General features: G+C 35.9%; 2 protein-coding genes across 3 annotated transcripts; one reads left to right on the forward strand and one right to left on the reverse strand.

Annotated features, from left to right (window-relative positions):
- Positions 1–1,122: 1,122 nt before the first annotated feature.
- Positions 1,123–3,304, reverse strand: LOC145238233 (gem-associated protein 8-like). The gene is made up of 4 exons (XM_080101343.1): positions 3,243–3,304; positions 1,995–2,565; positions 1,849–1,926; positions 1,123–1,785 (listed from the first exon to the last, which is right to left on the reverse strand). Exons 2-4 carry the CDS (start codon positions 2,245–2,247, stop codon positions 1,541–1,543), a joined length of 576 nt encoding a protein of 191 aa, XP_079957469.1. The 5' UTR covers positions 2,248–2,565; positions 3,243–3,304; the 3' UTR covers positions 1,123–1,540.
- Positions 3,305–3,393: 89 nt separating this feature from the next.
- LOC145238231 (small RNA 2'-O-methyltransferase-like) lies at positions 3,394–6,777 on the forward strand. Of its 2 annotated transcripts, none has more exons than XM_080101341.1 (5): positions 3,394–3,781; positions 3,874–4,059; positions 4,119–5,182; positions 5,356–5,469; positions 6,402–6,777. In XM_080101341.1, the coding sequence occupies exons 1-5, from the start codon at positions 3,686–3,688 to the stop codon at positions 6,466–6,468; spliced, it is 1,527 nt and encodes a 508-aa protein (XP_079957467.1). In that variant the 5' UTR covers positions 3,394–3,685; the 3' UTR covers positions 6,469–6,777. The 2 variants fall into 2 exon arrangements, with proteins under 2 accessions (XP_079957467.1, XP_079957466.1); XM_080101340.1 differs by lacking the exon at positions 6,402–6,777 and adding an exon at positions 6,156–6,392.
- Positions 6,778–12,971: the final 6,194 nt, after the last annotated feature.

The following is a 12,971-nucleotide window of genomic DNA, read 5'->3' on the forward strand; positions in this document are numbered from 1 at the left end:
GAAAACGACTAAATTAGTTTAATCCCCTGGATACATCGGCAAAATGTTTTCAAGCACTTAACCTGAAATAGTACATGACCCTGTAACGAACTCCTTGCGGACCGGCACTGGCGATTGCCGACCACTGCTTTAAAGTCGGATGGAGCCCACCAAGGCCATTGTTTTCTGGCCCTTGTCTCCTCTTTAATTCTATACATCAAATGCAGAAAAATGATTTGCCGAAACCAATGTACTTTTTCAGGGTAAAAAAAGCTTTAAATGTGACAATCCGCTGTGACAAAATTTCATTGCTGAAAATTTGTTGTTTTTGAAGACCCACAGTGTAGTAAAGTTAGCCGAACCACTGTTATAACCCTTTTTTGCATATGTCCGCCAATTCCACATCTTAATCGATAATAAAATGCTGGTGCTGAACAACCGAGTCGCCCATTTGGTTTGAACCCTTGCAGTTCTGTCAGAAATTCCTCATAAACTTCGCCCACATCGCTCTACCTGGACTGGTCCCGGCAGGTCACTGATTTCTTGCTTGCTGCACTAAATCCACTGTATCAAACGTATTTACATTACAGTAAACCAAACTTAAAAGTGACAAACTGGTTAAAGACTTACCTGCCAAACATGTAATTGTTAGACAAGTCGCGGCTGTAACTTTGGAATTTTCTCTAAAATACTAACTTTGAATTTCCAAGCTTTCGCTAAAATCAATTATTTTTAGCCACCCTGAGCTGTGGAGTGTAGAAACTGCCAAAGTTGCAAATTAGATGGGTTTCGGGATACCACTTTGTGGTTTGGGGCTGCTTACAATTATGGACAGAGAACTTAACGCGTTGTTTTGAATTAGAAAACAGAACAGGCAATGAAACACTTACTGGCCGTTTGACGTGTAAATTGTTCTTGTGATTACTAGAATAAATGACTTAATTGGGCGCCATTAGTGAAATTTCAAATATTGGATCTCTACCCTTAAAACTTTAACCCATTTTACGGAACAGATTGGCGTAACCATAGTGTTGCACTTATAAGAACACGATTCAGAAACTTTGTTCATGCTGACGGACTCAAACTAAACATATATGACACTTCGATAATATCTACCTTAGTTGAAAGAATTTAGACAAAAAATTTAGAAACATTACCTTGCATTTCAACATTGCTTTGAGGCAACCGTAAAAAAGGCTTACAGGGTGATCACTTAAAAAAAAGAATTTACTCTGCAACAAGTTATTTCAAGTAAGGGTAACAGCAAACTGATGAAAACAGTTTTGTCACAGAATTACTTCTTAAAACTTATAGATGTTTGTGACAAGTTTGTTGATGAATAATGACACAAATGGTTGAAGCATTTTGATAGTAGCTTAGTTTTTGGCAAAATTTCCATCTAATCTACAAAATTCATTTGTTAACTATGTTGGAACAGTTATGTACAATTTAAAAATATAACAGAGGTCCCTTTGAGAACAGTTGGCAAAGTTTGTGGGAAATTTGTTTATCCAGCAAAATAAAAACAAATTTGTCAATTGTTGTGATAATAAACACTAACTTATATTTTTAATGGAATAAATGGCCATAATGGTGGGTGATTGGTGTCATTCATTGTGTCAAATCTTGCTTGTAGCTTCAACTCAAGCAACTGAATGGAGTAAAATCTGTACCCATACATTGCTTTCATTTCAGCAAGTTTTATATTTTGAGGATGCTGTGTAGGAGCGATATTGGTTGGCTTTGGCATTCGCACAGGACTGTCTGTGTCCAAAATGTAAACAGTTTGTTCTTCCCTTTCTTTTTCTAAAAGTATAATCCTTTAAATAAAACCAAATCTAAATGTACAACATATTTGTATGTCCTTACTTATTTCCAGTTGATGCCTTTCATTTTCCAACTTAAATTTTTGAAATTCTGCATCAATATCATCAGTTCTGGTATTGACTAAAAACAATGACAAAAATATCTGTCATACACAAATATCATATCTCAACAAAGTTTTTAACACAGACCTATAGGTGAAAAATGAGCATTCATTTTTGTATTAGGTAGTTCAGCTTGGAAACATGTTGTGCTTTTTCTTTTCACTTTGTTTGCAGAGTTATGAAATCGTTTCTTGGAAGGTGCATTCTTTCTTTTGTTTATTTTCAAAGACTGTGTACATTGTTTTAAGATCTTGGATTCACATTCCTTCATTTGTGGCCACAGACATTCTTCAAACCATTTTCCCATACATTGCTGATTCTCATTTGCTTTTGATTCCATGATTTAATCGAGTTCAATAATGTGACATGACCTCCAAGCCAAACTTAAACAATAATGAAAATTTTTCACACACTCAATTGGTGGGTGACAGCCTTAACCAACAAAACTAGCATTAACATTTTTTGTTTTAGGACATTTCCTGTGCTTTTAAATACTCACACTTGTTAAAAAAACAAAGAAAATGTTGTAAAATAATTGAAAAATGCATGTTTGTCCTTTGCAGAGGGTCATGCCAAGGTTGACTTGACAAGCTCTAGTAACTGGAGATGTATTTTCGTTGACATGAATGACAGAAATGTCCAGAAAAACAGAGTAACACTAAAAGCACAAAAACGGAGAAAAATTTGAGCATTTCAAATCAAAGGAAAAATAAATTTGAGCAAAATAGCAAAGTGTGAAATTTCTTGTTTTATGTTTTGTTTGAAAAGCAGAAAGACAGGAGAAGTTTCTATATTTTTTAACACTGTTTCGACTAACAATAATCATTTTGAACCAATCTAATGCAAATATACATCATTGTGACATAATAGAGAAAAGACTGGAAATGTTTCTTTAACTTTTTTTAGCCATTTTCACTCGTACAAAAACCATTTAAAAACAATCTAATATATTGGGTATACCATTTTAGTTTTTACATTTGTGTTAAAAAACAGAGAAGTGGACAAAAAGGGATTTTTTTTTCATTTGTTTTTGCTGTTTTAATTGCACGAATCGTTTTTCACCGATCTAATGCCATTATAGCCGGCACCAAATGTGTTGAAAACGAGAAAAGCAGAGAAGACAAGACCGTGTTTCTTTGTTCGTTTGACACAAAAAGAAATATTTTCTGTCTTCTCTCTTTTCTCGTTTTCAACACATTCCGGATATAATGGTATTAGATCGGTGAAAAACGATTCGTGCCAGTCAAATCAGCACAAAAAACACACATATAAAGACAATTTTCCTGTTTAAATTTTTCTCTCGTTAGAAAATGCACAAAATGTCCTTCTTTTTACCTTTCTTTTCTATTTTTCGTGTTGATTTCCTGCTTTTAGTGTTACGTGAACACTTTATAAAATACACCAAGCGCTCACTCATAAGTACAACGTCAACCCCTGCTGTCAGTTCTCAGGAACTTCTCACACAAGTTTCGGGCATGACCACTGGAGTAGTACGTTCTGGAATTAGGGTATTCCCCAAGAAAACAACGCAAAAAGAATGAGCTTCTATTGTCTTTTTTATTGTGTCCGGTTTCTGTTTACGCAATATGTTTTAAAAGATTTTTCTGTGGTGTTATTTTGCTTGAGGCCTTTGTTTGAGTTCTTTTAATGACGTAAAGATATAATTTCTGACAACATTTTTCCCGCCTAAACGTTTCATCGAATTTAAATAAGAATGTAATCTGTAGTTGCTTGTGCAAAATCAAATAGAAATTCTGGAAACAGCATACCTTAGTAACATGGAAGGCAAAATGGATTTGACATTTCAACCACCTCTGTACAAACAGAGATACCTAAAAGTGTTAGATTTGTTATCTGTGAAAAAACCTAAAAAGGTAAGTGATTTTTTCGGTCTATAATGACCATTGGTTTGCAGAAAATACAGATATATTTCATTGCTACTTTTACACCTTAAAATATATTTCAGATTGTTGACTTTGGATGTGCAGAATGTAAATTTTTGCAGTTTGCATGTCGTGAGACGTATATTGAAGAACTTATTGGTGTGGACATAGACTTCAATGTGCTCGAAAAATCCAAGAACAAACTTAAACCACTCATAACTGACTTCATCAACTTGCGCATAAAACCCTTAACTATAAAACTATACCAGGTAAAATATATGCATTGCTTTTTTCTTCTAGTTTTTGATCATGACAGTTTTATTTATAGGGTACAGTTAATGAGCCTAGCAGCCAACTTTTTGAATGTGAAGCTGCAGTTTGTATTGAATTAATTGAGCACCTTTATCCTTCCAATTTGAAATTATTTTCCAAAAATGTATTTGGTACACTTAAACCAAATATGGTTGTTATATCTACCCCTAATGCTGATTTCAACGAATTATTCAAGCTGAATGGAAATCTAAGACACTGGGATCATAAATTTGAATGGACAAGAGTTGAATTTCAGAAATGGTGCCATGTTATTTGCAAAAAGTATCACTATTTGGTGCAATTTTCTGGCGTGGGTCAACCACCACCTCGACATTCACACCTGGGACAGTGCTCACAAGTTGCTGTTTTTGAAAGAAAGAACAAGTGTTCACACTTTTGCCAAAATAATATTGGTATGCAATCATTCTCTCTTGTGCATGAGACTACATACCCATGTTTAAATATTGAGCAACATTACAAAGAGATTTTGCATGTAAAGATTACGGAACTTACAAGGAATATTGTTGCTGCATGTTTAAAAGAAAATGACAGATTTGTGAAAAATAGTTTTGCTGATAGTTGCACTAAGAAATTGAATGCTTTTAATTATGACAGAAATGAAAGCCAAGGTGGAACAAATGTTAAGCGTAGGGTGTTTACATGCACCGAAGGACAGTTTTCAGATTATGAAAATGATTTAGATGTTTTTGATAAGCATTCAGCATCACAAAACATATGCACTGTCATGAAATCAACAGTTGCTACTTTTGGTCATAAAAAAGCTTTTCAAAAGTTTATGCAGAAAATCAAACAAGTTACTGACAAACCTCCTGAAAAGCATCAGTTTGATAATCCAGTCATGGATGTACTTTTCAAGTGCGGTTCTTGTACAACAAATAGCCCATTGTCAAAAGCACTTCATTTTTACTTTAAAAACATGTCTTTTATGTTTGACGTAATTCTTTCATCACAACCATGCATTCAAACCAATATGTTAAACTTTTGCCATTCAACCACAGTCATCCCAATTTTACTCTTTGTGAAGATTTTGCAATTTGAATGCGGCTTTCATGATTTGATGTAAGTATTTGTTTACAAATTTAAAGTCCATCTCTAAATTAGTGGATGCTGTTTAACAAAGTATTGTCCTAATAATTCATGCACAAAATTATGTTAATTTTACCTGTAAATATTATTTATTGTTGAATTTAGTTGTAAACAGTGTTGAATAGGTGCACAAGCCTATTTTTTAGAATGTTGATTGATGCAAACAAGATCAATGGTATTAGCATGAACTGTGAACAGAATGTCACAATTTTGAATCAAGGTTTCTGGGATGATCCATATCAAGACTTTTCATCAGAATGGTTTGTGACTTTTTTTCATATTGTATTCTTTGTATGACTCACCAGTGTTTTTGGTTTTAATTGCTAAGGTTCCAGATTAATTTAAATGCTAGTAGGCTAACAAAAGATTCAACAAAACACATTTTATTCAGCTGGATCTTTTGTGCAACATATATATTATTGATTTTTTTTTAATCCCACTTGTATATTTAGTACATTAGTAGGTTAGGAGACTGAATTAATTGCATTGACATATGAGCAATGCATTGATTCCAGTTTTGTTTATGGGCCATACACTTTTTCATGTTAAATACTTTGACTAATTTTTTTAGTAGTCCTTGCATATGGCTGTGTTGGCAAGTCCAAATATATACATTATATGAACTGTAACAAATTTTCATTGCTGAACATTCGCTGTATATTCAAGTTGTTTGTTACTGTACACTACAGGAACCTTTATTAGATATGGCAACTGGTCATTGTTTTTATTGATTACTGGCTTTAACCTTACAAGTTACAACCCATCCTTATATTTTTTTCGACTTTGTTGCGTCTTATGCATTTCTGGTCACAAAAACAACCATGCAATGAAAAATAGCAAAGTTGTGATCATGTAAACTTTTCAAAATAGTTAATGTGGCTACATGGCACTATCTTTATTTTTCGGGTTATTCCGCACTCACACTAACTTCTAGGTTGGTTTTCAGTTTGAGACCAAATACCGACCCTGGTCTTCTGAAGGGAAATTTTGGTTCAATCACGCGTCCTCGACCACGAAAAATAGTAAACCCATAAACTACTTCTACTTTAAAAAATGTTGGTTTGGCCAAGGTGCTGGATTGGTCAAATTTATTCTGCAAATCGAACTTTTGGTTCTTGACCAAAATGATTTGATTGGTTAATTTTTGGCAAAATTGGTAGTTTGCATTGTTGTTTACTTAAACTCCTTGTAGTTCCTCAGAAAATCATGAACAATCTTTGAGGAGTCAAGTTAGTGAGGAAGATTGGGACAATCAATAATGTTATGTTTCTTCCGATCCCTATACCAGAATAGCACATTATTATGTATAAATGATGCCTGCTTCACCTTAATTTAGAAACATATATTATCTTGTAAACAGTGAGCATTTTGTTGATGGGTGTGCAACGAGTCCAACGACTAAAAATGTTTGCTTCGTGGTCAGTTTCTTTCGATTGTTATTTGTTTGTTTTTCTTTTTAGGTTGTTACTTTCAAACTTGCTACTTTATTCGTGTTTCACTACAAGATCCTCTGTTTTAAATGTATACGACACCAGCGCCATAAATGACAGACGTGTTCATTTGCAAGACACACTTACCTGCCTAAGAATGCCTCTTACGAACAAATTGCAGTCGGGAAGTGCATATGTTTAGGTTGAAGTGTGCGGAAAATCGTTTGGATAGTTTCGCGATATTAGAAACGATAGAGATAATAATAAGCGCTTATTTTCCGTAATGAAGGCCTATCACAGTGCACACAGCGTACATCAGGGGTGGGCAACCTTTTTCACTGTGGGGCCAGATACAATTGCTATGATTGGATCGCGGGCCGCACCTTCATATAACACAAGGCGATTTTACTTCGTTGCATACCAAAATTGCCTTACTACAAGTAAAATTCGCGTTTGATTTTAGCAGCATATTGTCAGGTCGCAGAAAAAACAGCATCAGGCGCACTAATCTGCTCAAAAAATATATAAATTGCATTTGTTTGCCAGTACATTTTAAATCCAAGTGTCTCTGCGGGCCGCACAACAATGAAAGGGCCGCAGGTTGCCCACCCCTGGCGTACATGGTCAACGTTTTAGGGCAAAGCTGGGCAACCTTTTTGCATGCGCGGGCCAAAAATTAGTGATATTGTGGAGGCGGGCCGAAATAATGGTCATGCAACAACATAAGAGTGTTACCCTTGGCAAGCACACATACGCCCACACCTAATAATTTTGTCTTTGTACGTAATGGCTATTCTTAGTAATGAACTAATAACAACCAGCGTTTAATTGTATAACGCATAAACTCCACCTTTTTTTCAAAAAATTAATTTTTGATGCGTTCGCAGACCGGTCAAAAGTTGCTCGCGGGCCGAATGTTGTCCACCCTTGTTTTAGGGGTTGAAAGCGTCATTAGACAAATGTGCGCACATTTGAACGTCCACATTTGTTCAAACAATGCTTTTGTATGGCTTAAAACCAATAGTGCCCAAAACGATTTTTTTGGCAAAAATACATCACTTATAACAAACATTCAGGTGCAACATCAAAGTGGTTACGATTTGTTCCAGTTGAATGGAATGTGGTGTTTGATGCAAAGCTTAAGATCAGGGTCGTTCAAAACTAGGAGAGTGCATGTGTGACATTAGGGACAAAATTAAGTAGAACTATATTGTATAAACTGTCCAGGTTTACGAAATGATACAATTAATTTCTACATTTCATTGGTCCTGAATGACTTAATAACAAAAAAGTAGCCTGGGTCACGATCGCGAAAGCTCGAGACTCTGATGGACGCGACAAAAGAACTAAATATCTCATAACGCCCCGCAACAGTCGCGCAAGTGCCAACTTAATAGTTTCAAAGAAATTTCCGGACAGTAAATCGAGGTCTATGCGAGATATACCATTTCTATAAAATACATGTTGCAACACCGGAAGCCTACTGGACCGAGGACCCAATCATCATCATCATTTTTATTTTCAGTTACGTACGCGGTTATTGCATGCAAATAAAATATAATAGGCAAGCAACTGGTGGATGGCGAAGGGACCATATAGGTCATCGAGTCAGCCACCCGTGTACAGAAATAATGATAAATAGGCAAAAAGGAAAAAAGATAGTCACACAGCAGGAGTCTTTTAATAATTAAAACTAGAGCAGTGTGCGTAATAAGTTAACACAATTTCAAATTGAAACAAGGTGGCTAAAAAAGGGTTGCCATATTTTATGATACACGATCCCTGACAACAATTATCTCAGTTGCTTTAACCCAGTGGTTCTCAAACTTTTTCGTTATTTTCTCTAAACAGTCCCTTTGCCATTATTTTGAGGGCTCGCGGACCTTAAGCCTGAATGTGTATTTCAGAAAAAAGAGAGTTGATTGCAGGATTTTAGCTAGTTATGCAAAATTCTGCAAAACAATTATCCAAATCTGACATCACAGATAAGACAAAAAAAAACATTACAATTGTGCGCGAACAGTTGCATTTTTGTTAGTTGTCATACAATAAAGCCTATTGATGGGCAATTGAGACGGTCGATTCTCACTATCACTTTGATTTGAACTGGTTCATTTGCACAAACTGATGCCAAATAAGAATATAGAATTACTTCCACATTTTCGCGGACCCCGCAAAACTGCCTCACGGACCCCCTAAACCAGTGGTTCTTAACCTTTTTACAACGGCCGAACCCCTACGATATTCTTCAGCCTTTGGTCGAACCCCAAGGTTACATCCTAGGTTTTAACCCATTTTGTTAAGTGGGTCATAATTAGTTTTTGTTCAAACGTAGTGGCAACAGTTACTGTTGGTCATTTTCATTTAATATTACAAAGCAACTTGTTTCAGCAGGATTGCTTTAATTTCGGTTATTTTTGGTTTTACCAAAATGAAGCATTGTATTTTTTTTAGCATCTGTACACAAACATGAAAAAGATGAAGTAATAAATTTTTGCTGCCAACAAAATTTCGTTGTTTTTCTGCTTACGAACAACGCGCACAATGCTCTTTGTTAAGTCGAAAAAGAAAAAAAAACCTTAGTGCACGTGTGCACAACCTTTTTGCTAGGACGGCCGCATCGCAGATTCTTATTTCACCAACGGCCGCCATTTACCTGCTTATTTTTGTTTTAAAATAGTTGGTTGTGATATCATATATATACCATCTAATAGTGCCCAAAAAGCCAAGATTAATTTCCAGCTTGATGCACAGATTGAGCTGCACAGCGTCAGTAAAGTGTTTATGATGTCATAATCTATATTGTAATGCTTGCAGTACTTGTTTTGTTGGCATTGTTTGCACACAATAGGCGTACAAAAAGTTTGATGCATATGGTTATTGTGCTGGTAATACTCTTTTTAGTACCACAAAAACTGTTTAGAGCAGTTCAAAAATCAGCATATTTAGCAAAAGAGTTTTATTTACGCCACGGCCGCCAGTACATATATTTTAATAAACATGTTTACGGACCCTAAAGTTTGACGAAAACGAGTATTTGTATTGCACTTCAAAAAGACCCCAGTTTAGGGGCCCCAGTTTGAGAACCGCTGCGTTAACCTTTTTTGCGTTCCAAATACTTCTATTCCGGGAATAAATTTAGAATATTCGGAAGTCACACAGACAGCGACAAGAGAAAAGGTTAATTAGATACGATACTCCTTGTTAAAATTAACTTTCTGCGTAGGCTTCTGTTTAGTTAAGTTTATTAGGCTAAGCTCACTACTCTCAGTATCCTTGAAAGAATAAGAACATATGTCAGGGGTCGCCAACCTTTACCCCTCTAAAAACCATTCGGGCCAATTTCAAATTTTCACAGAAAAAACACTGGGAGCCGCAAAGACCTTCAAATTTGAAATACAATGCCACTGTAAAAGCGTTTTTACATCTCACGACATTCGACTTTTTGTTGTTAATTAGTTCGTTGCATATTAATAGGCTACACAGTTAAAGCAAATGAAAGTTCCCACGTTGCATCGATCGCTGTGCTTTCTTGAGACGCGGATTTTTATTTGTGCATTTTTAACGCGTATTGTAGTAACAAACAGGTATTGTTACGTGCGCACACACACTGCAAAACAGTAACCTTGTGCGTTAACCTGCGCGCCGCCAGTTTACCCCTTTAAGGCCCGTTTACACTATGCTTAGCGGCGCCTAACCTAACCTTACCTTGCGACACCTTTCGTTTACACTGCGATTATCGGTGCGTACCTAAGCGTACTAAATAATATACTAGACGTATTTTTTAGCTCACAGTAAATGTCGATGACCTTAAATTACCACATAGATTTATTGTTACCTATTTTAGATCGAAAAAGCTTTGTATCAATCTAAAATAAATCATATTTTGTTAGTAAACATGATTTTGCATCTTGGTAATCATACAGGATTGTTCTTGATGTTGTTGTATAGATTGGTGACATATTTATCTCACTTTCATGTTTCTATAACATGTAGTCCGCTATGCTAGGGTAAATGTACATTTTAAATGCAATTAATTACAATATTTAAACACAATAAAACACAACATGCAATCATAACCATGTAATAAATACTTAAATTGAAGGCAAATAGCGTGCCATCATTTATTTTTGGCAATTGAACCAGCTTTTTCAAATCGGACACCCGTACACAGCGATAACACAAACCGTTTGCGCAGGTTCAAGCAGCTTGATACGCAGAAAAACGCACGGCAGGCGATCGCTCGCTCATTTCTACGAGACTTGAGCGCCCGAAATCAGTCAAGCGCGAACCCAGACAGAAAAAATGAAACAAACAAACTTACGCAGGTTTGAGCGAGCGCGATACGCATAGTGTAAACGGGCCTTTACGCTTCATGGTGTAGATGTGGTTGTAGCTATAACTACTAGAAATTTTCTCCGTTGGTGCATTTATTTCATAGTATATCTATATTATTTTCTTAAATTCCTGACTTTTAAGTACATTTTAACATTTCTCCCTGACGCAAATTTAAACACTGAATTCCCTGACATGTCAGGGAAAATCCTGACGTTTGGCAACCCTAGGCTAAAATGTCGAGCACTGATGAACTTTTAACAAGAACCAAATACTGAAGGGATGGTAACATGTTCGAATGCTTACAATGCTAAAGGTAAAGCCGGGAATAATTTAGACACGGGAAACCCCGAATAAAGCGTTTGACGTCGTTCTTGATTCTAGAATATTGTGGCACCAATAATCGTTTTACGCCCCTATCAGCGTTTACCATACACTTTGTCTTTTGTAAGTTCTTGTTTTAGTAGCTCGCTACTTGTCTTTACAGGCAAGAGTAAAATAAAAAAATGCTTTCGTTCGCTAACGCACGAATGCAATTCTAACATACACACTGAATTCATTTGAATACAACTCGAATTGCACTCAATCTCATCTAACTTGGTTGGTTGGTTTGTTGGGTGGAAGGATTGATATCAAATTAAAAAATGCGGATCAAGTTTTTCACATCTGACGCACACACTCCGACAGCCTGAAGCTTCCGCGCCAACGGTTCAATGAATGCCGAAAGTCGCCCAATCAAACACACGTCGTAAGTAACTCCAGACTTTTCCAGAGCACTTTTTAACGAAAATGCTTTTGCTCTTGTATCACCGCTGGGATCATAGGCGCCAAGTGATTCGAGTATATGTTTAAAATTACATTTAAACATTCGGATACTTTTGTATTTTTTGGACCATCTGATAGGGCAGAACAACTAAATGTTAAGGCTTAAACTTGCTCGTCTTTTAGGACTTCCTCTAAAAAACGGATAGTCTTCCTAATAATGTTTCAGGTGTTTATAATTGTTGGAACTTTACTTTGAACATTTATGACCAAGTTTAAACAGTGCTTAACACAGTGAACAAATAATGTGTTTCTGCACCCCACACACGTGACCTGTCATTGTTGACGCTCCATCACAGCCCTGTCCGACAAATTTCTGTAAATCCAATCCTGTGCTGGTAAGGTGAGACAAACTACTTGTGGAAATGGATTCTGCCCAAACCGAATTCATTTCAACAAAACCGATGAAACTCTTGACTAGGGCTTTTATTTTTTGACCTAAAAATGAAAAATTTTGACCTACAAATTGAAAATGTTGACTTTAAAAAACTTTTTTTTGACAAAATTTTGACCTATGAAGAATTCAAGTAGTAATTACGCATTATTGTACAAAAAGTTAAAAATATGGCTGTAAGTGTAGGCTAATCCAACTAGAGCGAAAAAATGCGCAAAAGTCTAACAGAAGTGCAAAAATCTGAACACAGACCAAGCCTATTCTGAAAAGGGAAATGAGCTAATTAAAAATCACTTCAAAAAACTGCAGCTAAGACACAACGAAAATTATTCAATACATTTGTCTAAACGAAAGATACATGAAGTATCTTCAGCAAAACCGAAGCTTAAGAGCTGCACCTAACCTGCAGCTGCCGTAAAATGACTTGGGACCTACCAAATTTTGCATGTTGTGAAGTGTGTTGAGCATCACGCCATATCAACCTAATTATTTCACTCACTTGATGGTTTATCAGTGACTCAGTCTTGAACACATTTGTTTTTAAAGTTTACAATTTCAAAAAATGGGGGGGGGGGGGCTTTGAAGAGTGCCAAATGAGCAGTAGACTTGATATTAGTGCTTTCGTCAAGCGCCAAAGAATACGATAAAAAAAAATTTTCGCTTTTGCAATTACTGTTTCCTCCATATAATTTTCAAGCTCTTTAACACGACGAGTTATGGTCTGTCTTGACAGAATTTACAAATGTATCTTTCTTTTCCGGACATATGATATCAGCAACAC

This window comes from Phallusia mammillata, chromosome 7 (assembly GCF_965637545.1).
Source record: "Phallusia mammillata chromosome 7, kaPhaMamm4.hap1.1, whole genome shotgun sequence".
Classification (NCBI taxonomy): domain Eukaryota; kingdom Metazoa; phylum Chordata; class Ascidiacea; order Phlebobranchia; family Ascidiidae; genus Phallusia; species Phallusia mammillata.

Bases quoted from the DNA above. Each gene is read 5' to 3' on its own strand.
- LOC145238233 (XM_080101343.1), bottom strand. From the start codon at position 2,247: ATGGAATCAAAAGCAAATGAGAATCAGCAATGTATGGGAAAATGGTTT. The intron at 1,927-1,994 runs GTCTGTGTTAAA...CATTGTTTTTAG, and splicing joins TGCTCATTTTTCACCTATAG to TCAATACCAGAACTGATGAT. The intron at 1,786-1,848 runs GTAAGGACATAC...TTATACTTTTAG, and splicing joins AAGGCATCAACTGGAAATAA to AAAAAGAAAGGGAAGAACAA.
- LOC145238231 (XM_080101340.1), top strand. From the start codon at position 3,686: ATGGAAGGCAAAATGGATTTGACATTTCAACCACCTCTGTACAAACAG. The intron at 3,782-3,873 runs GTAAGTGATTTT...AATATATTTCAG, and splicing joins CTGTGAAAAAACCTAAAAAG to ATTGTTGACTTTGGATGTGC. The intron at 4,060-4,118 runs GTAAAATATATG...TTTTATTTATAG, and splicing joins TAACTATAAAACTATACCAG to GGTACAGTTAATGAGCCTAG.